The following is an 18,007-nucleotide window of genomic DNA, read 5'->3' as shown; positions in this document are numbered from 1 at the left end:
TTCTAAAGAAAAACACTGAAGATTCTAAAGATGGAAATAAAAGTCACCACTGTTAACATTTTTTCTTCATATCCTTCCTGCCTTTCTAAATGTAATGTAGTTTAGGTATATAGTTGTTTAATTATCACAATACATTTAATGGGTTCACCTGTCAGCAGTTAGGCCTCATTAACTCCATGTTGTATGGGTAAAAACTGAGCCAAGGTATCTGAAGTAGCTATAGTGGGGCTGGTTTTAGGGATAAGCCCTCTTCACAGCTGCTGTGGGTCTCATCTTGCTGCCAAGTAGACCTCAGATTTCCTCACTTCAGGACATAAAGTCTGAGGGACCACACCCTAATGGCAGCTACCTGGCGGCTCTCTGTGACAGACCCAGAACCCTGGCCAGGCTCATTGGTGCGCTGCAGCCACTCCTACTGCCTAGGGAGACATTTAGGGGTTTTGCAGACAGCTGTTAAAATGCTGTAACTTGATGGGAATGTCTATAACATGAAAATCTACAAACCTTATAAATCAGGGCCTTTTTAAAAAAGACTCAGTTTATCAGAACACCTGTGGCTGTTTTGCACCCAGGATAAGAGAGCATTTGTGCAGATCACCCAAGACTGCTCTTTAAAGGATCTTTCTGGACAACAGAGGGCTCACCAAAGGAGAGCCTGCTCTAGTGGGAGCTGCCCAACACCATACTGGTCTGGGGGTGATCCACAGTTCTACCTGTTCTCACCCTCCTCCAAGGTCTACACATCCTCCCAGTACCAGCATCTAGACCATGATTGGCTTGTGCCCTTGGGAAGGTTCATGTGTGCATGTCTGGTCATGTCAGGACTCTGCCATCCTCCTTGCCGAGGAGCCTGCGTGTCTCTGACTCTGTCTCTCTTTCCCAGTTCGGCCACATTCCACTTCCTCCTTCCCAGCTGCCTCACTGCAATGCCAGCAGAAGTCAGGAGGAGCCCCTCAGGTAGGTGAGCAGGTGGTTGCCCTGGCAAGGAGTCACTGCAGGGAAATCCCTCAATAAGCTCTAGGGGGTGTTCCACACGCCGACCTTTTATGGTAAGAGGGAATGAAGGCGGAAATTAGCTTGACAACTGGAGCCTAACAGTTCCTGTTTGAATCTGTAGCTCCTCAGCCCAGATTCTCTGATCAGGAGGCCAGTACAGCCTTCAGGGAATGACTGCCAGAGCTGAGGATGTGGGCACATGTTTGAGGACTGTTTCAGTTGTGAATTCACCTAGAAGCAAGCGGACATCAGTTTTAAGATGTGCAAACAGCTCAGGGGCACTTAAAATGTCCTTCTTGCCCAGGAAGGCGAGTGGCCCTAGAAACAGCCCCCAGGGTGCTCAGTCCTTCTGACTCAGGAAACTCACCCCTCTGTCATTTGCTGCCCAATAGAAAAAAAACACTTCAGACTTCCAACCAGCTTCCTCTTGAGCAGAAGACACCTTTCATATGAGCAGAAGGCCACCAGGCTTCTTATGTAATACCTCTTTCTTCTCTTCATTCCCAGGAGTAGCCTGCATCCTTGGCATACACTGGACCAGAAGTCACAACTTCTTCCTCTATTCACTCAACCGAACTCTGAAGGATAAAGCTGGTACTTTACGGTGTGACAGGAGTGGCCTAAGCTCAGGGCCTGAGGACACCTCCTTCTCCAGCTTAGCTGGGTGTGAGGTCCATACATCATTGTTGCTTTAGGGAGCCAGAGCTATGGTGTGGCCTCAGGGATCTGTCCCTAAACTGTCATGTTTCTTCAAGATGACAGGACAACAGGGACAAAGCCCAGAGGCAGGTCCATAGGGAAAGTGATACTGAAATCTAAGTCCTTTCCCTGATTCCAATCCAATAATGAGGACAGGGTTTTGAGAAAAAGGAAAAAGAGGTTTTACTGATTTGCTAGCAATTGAGAAACATAGTAGACTCAGGTCTCAGGCTTTGATTCTAAATGTCACAGGGAACAGAGGGCTTTAAAAGGGGGAACGACAACTGGGCACAGAGGTATATACCTGTAATCCCAGCAACTCAAGAGATTGAGGCAGGAGGATGACCAAGTTCAAGGCCAGCCCTGGCAACTTAGAAAGACCCTGTCTTAAAATGAAAATAAAAAGGACTGGGGATGTAAATCAGTGGTAGAGCAACCCCTGGGTTCAATCCTCACCACCATAGGAAAAAAGGTGGGGTATATACCACGTAGCATTGTTGGAAGATGCATCCTTGAGAGAGCTGTTATTTCTGTTTACAGATCCAGAGTTTCTTTATTCTTATGGTCAGGGGTGGAAGGACAGATAACTTGACTTAGGATAGGAAGAATGTTAATTTTACTTCCCCCACTGTTAGGGAGGGGACAGGGGAGAAAAGGAAAGGGAAAAAAAGTCAATTTAGAAATAAGCAACTAGGGGTCAAGCAGCAGCAAGGCTTGTATTTAAAGCATGAAATGGACCCTTGTTACATGAAAGGGACCCCTGTTACAGAAGGAGGGTGGTCTCGGCTCATCCCTGCCCAGCTATCTGAAAACTGTGTAGTCCTGGGCCAGTCACTTCATACCCCAATCAGTTTTCTCACCTGAAATACAGAGCTAATTCATTACACCATCACGATCTACTACATGTGTGTGTTGTGTAGAACAAATTCCAGAATCTCTGTATGTGAAAGTCTTTGAAATTGAAAAGCACTAAGGAAATTTGGGTGACGATTGCTGTTAGGCAAATCCATGAGGACAGTTATGTGAGCAAGTTTGCTTCAGTAAGTGCTTGAGCTGTACACTTATGTTATATTTTCACATTGTCAAAACAAAAACAAAAACAAAAAAATCCACACACATTAAAAACCCTCAAAGAAGGAGTTTCTTTCCTTCTATCACTCTCCCAAGCAGCCTGGCTTCTAATCTGTGCTTCTCTCCTGACTGGCTGTGTGACCTTGGGCAGTTGACTTACTCCTCTGCCTCAGTCTTCTCATCTGTAAACTGGGGATACTAATAGGACCTACTTCATAGAACCCTCTTTGAAATTAAATGAAACAATTCCTGTAGGGTGCCTTATACAAATTTTAGCACCTAGGAAGCCTTCATTAAACTTTAGCTGTGACTCAGTATCTTGTTCCTAGGGAAGAGTGGTACTATCTAGAGAGGAGTGAGGTGGAGTCCAAGCAGGTGCTCCTGGGGCACAGGCATCAGTCTGGGTCTCAGGTTGTCAAGGAGGGGAGATAGGCAGGGCCGGGTCTGGGGGTAGCCTGATGAATGGTGTCCTCCCTCTAGACCCTGAGGGTGTGTGGCCCTGTGCTGCGCCCATTGTTGTCTCTCAGCTCAGCTGCTGCTCCTCCTACCTGGTGCTGGCCTGTGAGGATGGTGTGCTCACCCTGTGGGACCTGGCTGAAGGTGAGCCCCTACCATCCCCCACCTCTCTACAGACCACCTGGTGGATCTTTAGGCAGTGAGACTCAGCAGCTCTGGACTGTATGTCTGTATGTCTAAACATGTGGAGTGTTTAGCTATGAATATTTAGAAAACTTTAGATGGAACCACATTCTGTATATTCTCCAACTTGTTTTCCAATGGTCTTTATTCTAACTTGCTTTGCCACCTTGTTTCTGAGCCTCTGGACCTTCTGTTATCTGTAAGTTCATAGTTTCCTTGGGCAGCTGGTCCTGCTTTCTCCTCATTCATGCCGCAAACACTTACTGAACATTATATGTGCCAACACTTCCCATTGCTCATGTATTTACTGGGTGCATGCTCTGTGCCTGACATTGTACCAAGCCCTGGGAGTGTGACCTTTGCCTTTGTTATTATACTTTGTTATTACTGCTCTCTTGCTGAGGCCACCCCAGCACAGTGGGAGTCCTGCAGCCTCAGCCCTCCTCCTCCCATCTCCCAGGTTCTCAAAATAGTGAGTCTTGAGTCTTCTTTCTGTGCTATTCCACCTATGCTCCAAGCACCAGGAACTCTGATATTGGATAAAGAGACTTGTAGAGAGTCAAAGCAAGACCAGCAGCTCTTCTGAATAGGGGGCACTTTGGTGGAGTCCCAGGGTTTGGGTCCAGCTCCAAAAGTGCAGAAATCAGTGCTGTCCATTTCCCCTAGATGGATCAGCCTCAAGGGGAGGGGCTCCCTATAACCAGACTTAACAGGGATTAGTGAAGCAGTGGTTTGCCATTTCATAAGTCCTTGACCAACAGCTTCTTCTCATTTTTTCTAGATATTGATAAAGTCTTGTTTGGCTACACAGACGCACGCCTGCTCTCTTTCTGAAACCACACCCGGCCCATCCACCTTCACATTGTGTTCAGTGCAGTTCAGCCTCTGGCTGGGTTGTGGCCTCCCTTCATTTTCTGCTGACTCCATGGGATTGGTTCTCCTCTTCCCCAGCTCCTTTCCATAAAGGGAAGGGCTCCCTGGAGGGGCTGTTCTTGCCTGTTGGGCCCTGGGTTTCCTGGGTTCACTGATAGAGAATGTGCATGGCTTGACTTTGCCTCACCTTCCACAAATCTCTCCTACACTTGCTGGCCACATGACCAATGCCTGTGGCCCTCCTGGGCCCTTTGCTGACCGACTTGTGTGGTTACTTTCTCTAGGATTCCCCCTTGGGGTCGTTGCTCTTCCTGAAGGATGTACCTGCCAAAGTCTTCACTTCCTAAAATACTTCTTGATCCACAAAGGACAGAAAATGTTTCCTGAGGGACCAGTGAAATCCCAGATGAAATGTGTGGTGCTGTGCACAGATGCTTCCCTCTATCTGGTGGAGGCCAGTGGGACCCAAGAACCTACCATCAGTATGCTTGTTGAGAGGTTGGTGGCTCTGGGATCAGACATGTGACACAATTTCATAGTGAAGATTGACAGCCTCCTTGACTAAAGTCTACTCTGTATGGTCATCCACTCTACTGGTGACTGCTCAGATCAAAAGTGTCATGTGCATGTGACAAATTTGTCTAAATGAATTTTTTTGATGGCACATAGGGCATCTTTCATATCCCATATGACCAAGAAAAAGCTTAGTTCTGCCAAAATAACCTTTCATCAGTTTCCCCAGGATCTCTTTTTTAATTTTAAAAAGTATTTTATGCATGCAAATGAATCTATATGATATGTGTGTGTGTGTGTGTGTGAGAGAGAGAGAGAGAGAGAGAGAGAGAGAGTGTGTGTGTGTGTGTGTGTGTGTTATAAAAAAAACATTCTTTGCCCACTGAAAAGGAATCATCTCCAGTTCCATTAAGACTCCCTCTGTGCTTCTCCCTGGTCATATCCTTGCTACTCCCCATCAAAGATGATTAATTACCAATTGGTACTTAATCAGGGTTTAGTGAAGCAGTGCCAATTACCAATTGGCACTTTATCCAACCACCCCCAAATTTGATGGCTGAAGAAAACAGTCATTGTTGGCCTCTGTAGGTCAGCAATCTGGGCTGGACTCAGTCAGGCAGGTCTTCCACTGGCCTTGCCTGGACTCTCACAGGTGCTTGCAGGCGGATGGCAGCTCAGCCTGAGGCTGGGAGTTCTGGGGTGGCCTCACTCACACACCTGGCTGTTGGTGGGCTGACGGCCAGGACACCCCAGTTCTCTTCCTCATGGTCTCTCCTGCTTCCTCATATGCTAGCCCAAGGCTGCCCAGCAGCAAGAGAGCAGCCCCATGCACAAATGTTTTTCAAGCCTCTGCTTATGTTACTTGTCCCATTTGTCAAGGCATATCCCCAGGCCACTCCTGTGTTCAAGCGGTAGAAAAATAGACTGCCTTTTGATGGCCAATTGTTTTTTTTTTTTTTCAATCTATCATATTGTTTTTCTAAATTCATCATTCCTTTGATTTCCTTTAAGAATTAACCAGGTATGTATGATTGTGTGTCTAAACAACTTAGTGTTTAACTGTGCATGTTTAGGAAACTTATAGATGGAACCATATTGTAGGTACTCTCCAACTTGTTTTTCAATGGTCTTTATTCTAACTCGCTTTACAACATTGTTCCTGAGAGTTACACACGTTGGCTTCAGTTCTTTTATTTTCATTGTATATATACCACAATTACTTCAGCATCCTCCTGCTAACAGAATTTGAAATTGTTCCTATGTTTTGTATTTTTTTTTTTTTTTTTTTTGCTACCATGAACAATTTCCTCACATATTTCCTGGTGTACATGTCAAGAGGTTCCCCAGGATATGAGCCCAGGAAAGGAAAGTCAAATTTTGAAACTTTTAAAATGGGAGAATGTCTATTTTTTTTCCCCTTACAGGCCCACAAAGCATATAGATAAAGCCATCTGTGCAGTGGCCCCAGTCCCAACCTTACCTGGCATGGTAGGTTCCTTATGCCTTTCATTTCTCTTCTATGAATGTGTTCATTCCGCCTTCAAAACCTATCTGTTGATGGCCTACTATGTGCTAGGCACCTGGACTAGCTTTTGGATATGCAGACAAAAAAAAAAAAAAAAAAAGACAATCCAAGACTGAGGGCGTAGCTCAGTGGGAACATATGCTTAGTATGGGCCATTGTGACATGAGGCCCAGCACCCCCCCCCCCAAAAAAAAAGACTAAGACTAACAAATAAGAGAAAGTCACTTCATGGAGCTCACGTTTAATTCAGAAGGTCAGACAAATCACCAAGCAGCTTCCCTAGAACACAAGGAAAAACTGTGATGATTTTGTAATGAACACATGGAATAGAGCAGGATTCACCTACTTGATCTGCAGAGTTTGGGAGCAGGGAGGGGAGGTGAAGACTGAGTTGGGCTGGGGCTGAGGCAGCACCATGGAGGCAGGAGAGCGCTGGCAGGTCTTCGGACTGCAGGAAGTTGAGGGGACTACAACATCAGAACTCTATGGGGTGTGAGGAGGGAGCAGGCTGGGGCAGGGTCCAGGGTGGAGGCACCAGCCCATGGAGTGCCCTGTGCTCCAGGCAGAAGGTACAGATGTGCCCTTCTAGGGGACGGGGCTTGAAGCATGGAGAGGTAGAGCAGGGAGCAGCATGTTCTGAGAGGGCTGGTGAGTTGGAGAGATGTGAAGAGATGGAGCTCTCGTGGTGGGTTGCCGCTGACCGAGGCTGAGGACAGAGAGGGGTTCGGCTTATCCTGAGCAGAGAACCAATTCCTAATTCCCACAGGCCCATCTAAGGAGACACAGGCCAGGAGAGAGAAGCTGTGACTCCCAGTGTGGCCCTTCAGAGGGTGAGGGCCTACAGGATTTCCAGGGGAGGCTCTGAGAGAGCTCAGGGCAAAAAATGTCCATTTGGGGGCCTGAGGGTGTAGCTCAGTGGTAGAACACTTGCTGAGCATATGTGAGGCCCTGGATTCCATCCCCAGTACAGCAAATAAAATAAAATAAAACTGTTCGTTCTGTGGTCACCAGCCAACTAGTGAGTCAGTGGCGGTTGGGGCCAGGTACCAGCAGGTTCCCAAGTTACAGGGGAGGTAAATAGGGAGAGTCATTTCCCAGGGGAACTGCCATCCCTTATGGGACAAGAAAAATGAGCTCACGTTGTGACTGAGAGAGATCCCTCCAGTTTGTGGGGTGACCTGCAAGCTTGGGGAGGAGTATGAAGGAGATGAGGGCACAGCTCCTGTGCTGAAGAGAGCCAAACACCTCCTCATGGGAACATGTCTGAGGGAGGGACAGACAGCAGGAGGTGGAGTACAGAGGGCGAGAGGCCCTCCACTGCTGTGGGAGGGAAACGCATGGCTGCAGGAGGGGATGTGGGCTCAAGAGGGGCTTTGGAAGACCTGGGTGAGTTGTCTACTCCGGGGAGAAAGAGCCCAGGCAGGAGGGACTATCTCAGATCTCAGGCCAGGAGGGTGGCTGGCTTGAGCAGGTTCCCAGGGGTGGGAGGAGAGCACCAGAGGGGCTTGGTTGAGGAGCTGGAACTTGGCCATGAGGAGGGGGAGCTCTTCAGAAAGATGCTGGCCAGATAGAAGGAGGAGCCAAGCCAGCAGAGAAGGAGCAGTGCCCTGGATCCCACAGTGTGTGGAGGGTGGTTTGCCAAGCTTAGCCCTGAGGGGGCAGCTGCTCACACCTGCACTTCCCCTTGCAGCCTGGGGTGGACCCAGAGGCTGGGTGCCCAAGAGCTCATAGAGTATTCCACATTGTATTGTCTCGCTTCAGACTCTGCTTTGTGGGGGACCAAGTCCAGTAAGAGTCCCCTCACCGTCTCTTTGCTTCCCAGGTGCTGATCTTTTCCAAGAATGGCTCTGTGAACCTCATGGATGTGACCAAGGCTGAAGTCATCTGTGCCTTTGCTCCCCCAAGATCCTACCATCTGGAGGTGCCCTGGGAGCCGTTATTTGTTGTGTCTTCACACCATCCATGTTTCCTGCTCCACGGTATGGAAGGGGAATCTGCTGCCCAGATCTAGGCCCTCACTGACCCCCCAATCCTCCCCGCTGCCTCCCACTCCACCTTGGGCCAAAGGACCCTGCAGCCTGGTCTGCACAGAGTTCTCTGATCAAATGCTGGCATGGTCTTTGCTCTGGACTGCTGTTCTACCAGCTCAACCAGCTCCTCTCAGCTCAATCCAGATGACCCTGCCCTTTATGAGCAGAGGGCAACACCCACCCACCCACACTGGGCCACAGTGCCATGGAGAAAGCATGGTATCCTTGGTGCCATGGTGTTCCTGTTTCATGGCAGGGGGCTGTCCAGCTGAAACTGAAGCCACCACAGATAACGCCAATGACCCTTGGAATTCTGTATTCTATTTCAATTTTGAGACCTATCCACTCCTGGAAAACATCTCCAAAAACTGCACCATTCCTCTGAAGGACTTGGTAGATGACAAGGTGTTCTCCCGCGTGCTGCCATTGGAGGAAAGATGCCAGCGTTTCCTCCAGAAGAGGTAAAGATTTCTGCGTCTTATCCCTCCCGGCAGCTGGGTTGTCTCTGGGTCAAGAGACAGTAGAGTTTGTTTTGTGGAAGATCCTTTCAGCTTTTAAATGAGTGCATGCTGTAATTCCAGCAACTTGGGAGGCTGAGGCAGGAGGATTGAAAGTTCAAAGCCATCCTCTTAGTGAGGCCCTCTCCAAATAAAATAAAAAGGGCTGGGGATGGAGCTTGTGGTGGAACCCCACCCCATTCAATCCCCAGGATCAAAATTAAAATAAAGAATAAAATATTTCTTCCCTGAATGAAGGTTGCTACCACATAGGCCATACTCCCCATTCATTTTAGTAGGAAAGGAGTAATTAATTCAGTTTGGTAGAAGAGGAAGACTTTTGTTGGATGTTTTCTTTCTGTCATGACCATCTTTTTATTTTCTCAATTAATTTATTGAGGGGCTGCGGATTGAACCCAGGGCCTCATACATACCAAGCAAGCACTCTACCTCCAAACTATATCCACAGCCCTAAATTCCTTTTTTTTTAAAGCACATTTGTGGGGCTGGGGTTATGGCTCAAGTGATAGAGTGCTCGCCTCATGCATGAGGCACTGGGTTCAATCCTCAGCACCACATAAACATAAAGATATTGCATCCACCTAAAACTAAAAAATAAATATTTTTTTAAAAAAAGGCACATCATTAAGTTGGGTTGATGAACTATGGCCCCATGGGCCAGATACAGCCCACTGTTTGTTTTAAAAATAAATGATTGGGCTGGGGATGTGGCTCAAGTGGTAGCACGCTCGCCTGGCATGCGTGTGGCCTGGGTTCGATCCTCAGCACCACATACAAATAAAGATGTTGTATCCGCCGAAAACTAAAAAATAAATATTAAAAAATTCTCTCTCTCAAAAAAAAAATAATAAAGGGTTTTGTTGCTGTTTGCATGCTGGGGATTAAAGCTTATGCATGCTAGGCAAATCTCTAACATGGAGACACAGTCCCAGCCCCTTCTAAAAACAGTTGTATTTGGACACAGTCATGCCCGTTTGTTCACAAGTTATCTATGGCTGCTGTGTGCTACAACCGCAGAGCTGAATAGTTAACGATGGAAACATGCACCCACCAAAAGCCTTAAACTATTCAGTGTTTGCCAGCCACTTCCATCATCTAGATAAAAGTTAATGTATGAATTTCTCCTCTTCCTCTTCCCCTTCCCATTCTTCCCAGTTCTTGGTTTGCTTTCCTTTTTTCTCTGAAAACACAATGAACTATACTCAGTCCACCCTGGAAAAACAGAACTCTCTTCTAATCCATCTCAATAAATTTCTGGGGATTTTCAAGTCATTGGTGGTTCCCACCAGTATCCGACCACTCAATTTTGGTGGAATGGGGTCTTCAGTGGGCTATGGATCTTCATCCCAGGCCTGGCGCTTCAGAGCTGGGTGACTGGACTGGCAGGTCAGTTCCCTTCCGGAGCCTCCATGACCTTACATAACACCTTTGAGCTTTGGGGATCTCTTCAGGATCATTTCTCCTCTCTATTTAGACTCCATGTTTGGAGCCAAACGGACCTGGTTTGAATTCTGACTCTACCACTCACTGACTATAAGGCCTTGGGTCAGTTAACCTCTGAGAGTCTCAGTTTTCTTATTCTTTCAAACACATGTATGGTGACAGGCTGTGTCCTGGATATTTTGATTATGCCTACTTTTTAGGGTTTGTAGTATTAAGTGAGACAGTACATGTAAAGTGGAAGACACACGCTGATTCCTCTGTAAATGGTGGGCACGATGAGCATGTGTCTGGTTCCTGTTAATGCAAAATGCCTGGGGAAATTCCAAATGTCACCACTAGGTGGCAGCACCACTCTGCTTTCATCCCTTACCTGCCATCTTTTTTTCCTTCTTTCCCTTCCTTGTGGTGTGGGGGATCAAACCCAGAGCCCTGAGTCCTCTACCTGCTACATATATTGTTATTGCTGTGTTGTGCTGGGTTGCTCTAGTGACTCTCAGTATCTCATGGAGGAAAGCATGCCCATTCATTAAGAGGGAGGGAAAGGGACAATGAACAAGGGGACTGTTGACTCTGCCCCAATTAAAGATGGACAGTAATGTTCGGCTCTTCCTTGTATGGAGGTCTCTTATTGTGACCCTTGATGACTAGGGCATGTAAGCAATCCCGCCAAGAGTTTAGGAGGAAGTATCATGATGTCTACTACTTTCAAATGTCCTAGCAAAATATTTACAGAGAGAGACAGAAAGAAAGTGAAATTTTTAACAGATGGTGAAATCTAGAAAAATATTTATTGGGGCGGGGAGAGAGGTAAATCATTAACAGCGGTGAATCTAGGGGAAAGTTCATTGCAACTTCTCTACAGGTTTGAAAAATTTCAAAATAAAAAGGTTGGGAGAGGTTATAAAATGTTGTTTACATATAATCCTGACCTTGAGTAGGAAAGAAGATGGGAAATGTGTTTAGCAATACAAACTTTGTTATATCTGGGTGGTGGAAATATGTGTGATCGTTTCCTTTTTGTTTATTTGCAACTTTTTTACAAAAATATGTATGCATTGTTTTAGCAAATAGGTTTAAAATAATGGTGGAGAAATAAGCCAGGAGCCTGAGGTTACCCAGGCTGTGAAGAGACGCTCTCTTGGGGAGGGGAGTCATGGCCTGGGACTTTCTGGCTTTCTCACTGGAAGCTCAGAGAATTCCTGGTTTAATGTTCTTGTTTTTATTTTGTTCTGTTCTCCTTTGTGTGGTGGGAGGGTCTTCATGATTGAACCTTTACTACTGAGCTACAACCCCAGTCCTCTTTATTTTTTATTTGGAGACAGGGTCTCTCTAAGTTGTTGAGGATCTTGTTAAGTTACTGAGTCTGGTCTCAAATTTGAATCTTCCTGCCTCAGCCTCCCAAGTACCTGGGATTATATGTGTGCGCCACCACTGCAAGTGCCACTGAGCCTGACCCCCTCCTTTTACTGGTCTGGAAAAGGTGAGCCTTCCGACTTTACACAAAGGCTGCAACTCCAGCTCCAGGCAGCTCCCCTCCCACCTGACCCTAGGCTGACATTTCTCAACCTCACCTGAGGTGACCTAGTCCCTCCGACACCTGCTGAACCCTACATCAGCCCATGGAAGTTGCTTCAAGTGTAAATCTACTACTCTGAAAAAGTTCCCATTGGGAAAAAAAAAAAGATATATTCACTATTTCTGGTAAAAGTCATAAATATAAATAAATAAACACAAACTTGTAGAAATTTGGAGAACAGGGAAATAAAAACCAAGAAGGGAAGTTTAAATAATTCATAATTTTACCACCAAATATCAGCAGCACCACTATTAATATTTCCTTCCAGGTCTTTTACCTTGGCATTGTCACCAAGTTGAGATTGTGTCACATGTTCACTTTTTATCTGACTTTGTCACTCCAGAATATAACTTAATATATTTTCAATTTTGAGAAAAGCATCTCTAGTCAGTTTCCTGTCATTGTAATAAAATACCCAAGATAAATAACTTATAAATAGAAAAGGTTATTTTTGGCTCATGATTTTGGCAATTTCAATCCATAATTGATGGGCCCTGTTGCTTTGTATGTGGCAAGGCAGCCCAGTCATGGGGTGGGAGATATAGCAGATGAAGACCACTCCCTTTCTGACCTGGAAGCAAAAAGAAAATGAGGAAGGGTCTGGGGTTCCTCAACTCCCTCAGAGGAGACCTAAGGACTTCCCACTAGGCCACCACCTCCTAATAGCACCTTAAACACATGGACCAAGTTAAAACACATGGGTCCAAGTTAAAATACATGGGCCTTTTGGGAAAATTCAAAATCCAAACTATAACATTTGTGAATATATTTTTTCATTACTGTATAATATTCCATGGGAAGGCTGTGTATTAATTTACTTCACTGCTGTATAGTTGGACTACTTGGATTAGGAGAAAAATATCCTTTCTATCTTGACTTTCCCCATCACTGGAATATTGAAGCTCATCCTGGTCCCCCAACAAGGAGTGGAAGGGACTCTTCCACTTCCCTCCTCACAACTGCCTCTCTCTGTGTCCACACTAGCTACTAGGTCCCAGTCCCAGCTCCTCCCCAGGAAGGCCCACAGCAGCTAGGTAGGATGCAGAGGACTGGATCCTCTGGAACCTTCTATAGGGAAGACGGCTAGAGTCAGCAGAGCTGACCAATGGGGTGGCCAGGGGCAGGGATTGGGATTGGCAGTAGTGTGAGCCGAGGGGAAGCTGGAGGGGACATAGCAGCGGGTGGCAGGCCCAGTTCCAATGCCTCAGGGATCAGACTTGAGGCATTTACTTGGTGAACCACATGCCTCCAGGCATCTCATCTTCTAGTTTGGGCCCACAGATTAATTGGGAAACACTTGACTTCAAGAAGTTTCTCCCCATTCTACCTGCTCTGAGGCCTGATGTCCAGGGCTTTCCCAAGGAGCATGCCCTACAATTTCATTGTGTGATTTCTCAAACCTGCAGGAGCTTTGAGATACATTTCCACACACACCATCCAGATGCCTTCACTAATGCTCCACTCGCCTCACTTTATCCCATACAGGCCACGAGGTTTGGGACCATGCCCTCTTTTTTTTTTTTTTTTGGTACTGGGAATTGAACCCAGGATCACTTTACCACTTCGATACATCTCCAGCCCTTTTCGTTTTTTTGTATTTTGAGACAGGGTCTTTCTAAGTTGCCCAGGCTGACCTGGAACTCGTAGGCCTCCTGCCTCAGTTTCCCAAGTCACTGAGATTACAGGCATGTGCTGGCTTCCCTTCTCTCTCTCTCTCTCTCTCTCTCTCTCTCTCTCTCTCTCTCTCCTGTTTACTCCTTGTTTCTAGTTTCCCTTGGCCTTAAAACTAGGTGAAACTGCAAGGATTCATGTGGCAATAGACTCAAAGTTTCAAACTTGCTCTAGTCTGTCCAAATGGTCTTCACAAAATCGCACTGGGACTTAACAACCAGTGTGAAACAGAGCCTGTCTTAGGGCTTTGAAAGGAGGCCAGTTGGCACCAAATGTGCCACCCGCCCTATAGACCTCTGCTCCCTTCAACTCAGGTCCTCCGGGGCACCATTTCCATCAGCCTGGACACTCTGTTTTAGTGTCTACCATCTCTGGCTGTTCACAAGAGGACAGAACTTTGAGGACACCAGGGAACAGACAAAATTAGTGTCACCTCATATTCTTCAGTATACAAGGCCCTGCAAGGTCCAGACTCTCACACTAGCTTTCTGCCATAAACTGGGCTCCTGAATGACCTAACAGTCCCAAATTCACACAGCACACAGCTCTCTCACTGGGGGGAGGGGGTGGAGGCAGCAAGTGCTGGGTGAGGCCAGGTGACATGGTCATCAAGGTGGGAGGAGGAAGGTGAGGAATGGCTCCCTTTATCCTTGAAGGCCAACATTATGGACCTCCCCTAACAATCCTTTTTTTTTTTTTCTTTTTCTTTTTCTTTTTTTCTGGTACTGGGGATTTAACCCGGGGCACTTTACCACTGAGCTCCATCATCAGCGCTTTTTATCTTTTATTCTGAGACGGAGGGGCTCACTAAGTTGCTGAGGCTGGCTCTGAATTGGTGATCCTCCTGCCTCAGGCCCCTGAGTTGCTAGGATTTCACCTGGCAGTCCTTTGCCTTTCTTGAGAAAGGGCTGAACCTCTTCCAGCGTTATTTGTAGAGTCAGAGAGCTCAGACCAGGCTGTTGAATTCAAAGGCTTTGTGCAGGGACTTGAAGTTGTTCCAGCTTCTCTCCCTCTTTTCAAATAGGCAACTGGTCTTTGTGGAATAAACACACATATGCATACACACACACACACACACACACACACCCACACCCACACACACCCCTTGTCAGTATGTTTCCTGAAACAATAGAAAGCACTCACTTTGAGCTGATGATGGAGAGAGGGTGTCATGCCTCCCTAAAGGCCTTTTTTAGGGGGCTTCCATACCCCCCTGGTCAGTTAATGCTCAGCATCAGATGAACCAGGCTGCCTCCCTCTCCTTCCTCACCGCTGAGCAGTCAGAGGAAATCCCACTGTGGATACGAGTTGGTACCACCCAGGGCTCGGCCCCACTTCTCTGCTCACTCTCCCAGCAGCCTTCTGCCCCCATCTCTGCCTTGGCTTTGGTCCCTTGGCTGCCCTCTCCTTCTTGTCCTCCTGTCCCCCTATACTTCACCTGCCTCCTGACTCAGAGACAGAGGCACGCTGCTCATACCCCAGGATTTGGAGTCCCAGCCATCCCGCTCCCCATGACACCCAGATCTTGCTTCCTCCACCATGCTCTCTTCCATCTGGTTGGCAGTCTCCTCCCCTCCACCAGCTTTTCCTAATCATGGGCTAATGTCACCAAGTTCCCATGTCAGCAAACAAATAAGCACTTTCCTAGGTCTAGAGCCAGAGCCCCAGGGGCTGCTGGGAAGCAGCCCTCATACCACGTCTCCATGTTGGTGAGATTTCCCTAATTCCTATAGGGCAAATTCTCGGAGGTGACTTTGAGGTTGAGTAGGCACGTTGGAATGATGATGGTTTTCTAACTCGCCCTCCTGTCCCTCAGCACTTCCCACACTGGCTATGGAAGCAGAAAATCAATAGCTTGGTATTATTTTAATTTGGAAAGTAAGGGTTAAAATTTAGCCTTTTAGTTACATGTCCAGTATTGTAAATTTCTCTTTCTTCTCTGCAATTTGCCCTCTCTTTTCTATAGATGTGTTCATTTTCTTTGAATTTTAAGATTTCATTGTTTTTTTTTAATTTTTTTTAAAGAGAGAGAAAATTTTTTTAAATATTTATTTTTTAGTTTTCGGCGGACACAACATCTTTGTTTGTATGTGGTCCTGAGGATCGAACCCGGGCCGCACGCATGCCAGGCGAGCGTGCTACCGCTTGAGCCACATCCCCAGCCCAAGATTTCATTGTTGATGCTGCAAGAAATTTATCCTGGTTTGTCTTTGGAGTGAAGTTATTTTATTGCTTGTTTAGCCAAACAGAAGTTGTAAATGTGAACTGTCCGTCATCTCCCTTAGGTTTGGTGGAGGTTGGTGGTCAAGAGCATCAGAATCCCAGGGCAACCTCTGGGCTGTTGGGAGGAAGAGGGGAGATGTGAGGATGGGGTCCTGACTCTGGTGCCCTCTAGCGGTGTGACCAGGGCAAATCTTGGTTACCTTTGATGAAAACAGTATCCTGTGTCTCAGTATATTTCCAGTACTCAGTAAAGATTAGCCACTATTTATTGCTAGATCCATAGAGAAATCCCTTCCACACACCAGTATTATATTTTAAAAATCACCCATGCTCACATTAATGGTTTTTATTTTGGTCTTCCTTATTATTTACTTATTTATTTGGTACTGGAAATTAAATCCAGGGATGCTTTACCACTGATCTATATCCCCAGTCCTTTTTATTTTTATTTTTCATTTTGGAGATGAGTTCTCCCTAAGTTGCTGAAGGTCTCACTAAGTTACTGAGCCTAGCCTTGAACTTATGATCCTCCTGCCTCACGCTCCTGAGTCTCCAGGATTACAAGCATGTGCCACTGTCCAACTGGCCCTGCTGATCCGCCTTTTAAAACTTGTTCTAAAGTGGGGTGAGGCAGTGCATGCCTTGAATCTCTTCAACTTAGAAGCCTGAGACAGGAAGTTCACGAGTTCAATGCCAGCCTCTGAACCTTGGCAAGACTCTGTCTCAAAATTTAAAAGGGCTGAGGATATAGCTCAGTGGTAAATACTTGCCTTAGCATGCATGAGGACCTGGGTTTAACCCCCAGCACTGGAAAAACAAACAAAAATCCTGGTTCCAGTTCCATTTGTTCATGTCTCCTGCATGTCACTCATCAATGCTTTGTTTTTCTGATCTCTTCAGCCCAGCAAATTCAGTTCCACTTATTTATTATCTGCAGCATATGTATTATTATAATTAACTTTTATTGAGCATTTACTCTATGCCAGGTCCCAGGCTAGGTGCTTTATGGGTATAACTTATTCATCATCATTGATGTCGTCATCATTATCCCCACTTACAGAGAGAAAGCTGAGGCTTTTAGAGGTCAACTCACCTGTTCAAGGCCACCAGCTTGTAAGGAAAGGAATGGGGTTTGAATCCAAGCCATTTGAGTCCAAAACCTGAGTTTTTATTTGGCCCATTTTCTCCCACACATGGATGCTTCATGTATGTGCATTGTAGCTCTGATGGTCCTAGTAGAAGAGTGACTGTCCAATGTGTCACAAATAGAGAAAAGAAATAAGGCAGATCTGTGATCTGCCACCCAGAAATGACTTCTGGGATAAGATCTGAAGTGTAAAAAGCAGGTGGATAACCTTGGGTTACACACTTCCACTTACATTTTTTATTTTACTTCTTTTCTGATACTGAGGATTGAGGCCAGGGGTGCTCTACCACTGAGTCACATCCCCAGCCTTTTTATTTTGAGACAGGGTCTTGCCGGTTGCTTAAAGCCTTGCTAAGTTTCTGAGGCTGGCCTTGAACTTACAATCTTCTGACCTCAGCCTCCAAACTTGCTGGGATTACAGGTGTGTGCCACCACAAATGGCTGATTTTTATTTCTTTAAAAGTAACAATGTGGAGCTGGGGATGTGGCTCAAGTGATAGTACGCTTGCCTAGCATGTGTGAGGCACTGGGTTCGATTGTCAACACCACATAAAAATAAAGTAAAGACATTGTGTCCACCTAGAACTAAAAAAAAAATTAAAAAAAAAAGAGGAAGCAATGTACAAAGAAGAAGTAATTATAGATTACACTTTAAAGTTAGAACTAGCTCATCTCCATGTACATGTTTCCCATGTAGAACCTAAAACAACTCCAAAGACACAGTCATTGTCTTTCCTCTCAAAAGTATCCCTCTTCCTATTTGCCTAACTTCATCCCAGCACCCGGGACAGAAACCTGGCCAGAGTCTGTACACCCGCCACAGGTGTACACATAGCCCCTGCACTGGGTAAAAAAGTCCACCCCTCACGCACAATGAGGAGTTTGTGCTGTGGTGACCATGGGTTGATTTGATTTTTAAACTTTTATTCTTTAAAAAACTAAACCCAATGTCTTCAGATTAGTGAGCCATACAGTGTTTGTCCTTTGTGACTCACTCAGTATAATGTCCTATAGGTTCATTAAAATATGTAGCATGTGTCGGAATTTCCTTTCCTTTTAAGATTGAATAATACTCCATTGTGC

General features: G+C 46.1%; 1 protein-coding gene across 8 annotated transcripts in view; it reads left to right on the top strand.

Moving 5' to 3' along the window:
• Wdr93 (WD repeat domain 93) overlaps positions 1 to 18,007 on the top strand; it is a 46,621-nt gene that overhangs the window by 27,839 nt on the left and 775 nt on the right. For 7 of the 8 annotated variants that reach the window (XM_071608627.1, XM_027922274.2, XM_071608630.1 and 4 more), the window contains 7 exons: positions 884 to 957; positions 1,504 to 1,590; positions 3,247 to 3,366; positions 4,563 to 4,776; positions 6,216 to 6,279; positions 8,139 to 8,295; positions 8,603 to 8,807. In XM_071608627.1, coding sequence (XP_071464728.1) covers positions 884 to 957; positions 1,504 to 1,590; positions 3,247 to 3,366; positions 4,563 to 4,776; positions 6,216 to 6,279; positions 8,139 to 8,295; positions 8,603 to 8,807 — 921 coding nt within the window. Of the gene's footprint in view, positions 1 to 883; positions 962 to 1,503; positions 1,591 to 3,246; positions 3,367 to 4,562; positions 4,777 to 6,215; positions 6,280 to 8,138; positions 8,296 to 8,602; positions 8,808 to 18,007 lie in introns of those variants that run through there. The other variant, XM_071608631.1, reaches the window with a different exon arrangement.

The sequence above is a fragment of the Marmota flaviventris genome, chromosome 2 (genome assembly GCF_047511675.1).
Source record: "Marmota flaviventris isolate mMarFla1 chromosome 2, mMarFla1.hap1, whole genome shotgun sequence".
Classification (NCBI taxonomy): Eukaryota; Metazoa; Chordata; class Mammalia; order Rodentia; family Sciuridae; genus Marmota; species Marmota flaviventris.
The sequence above is the reverse complement of the archived record's forward strand: the minus strand, read 5'-3'. Positions and strand labels throughout refer to the sequence as shown.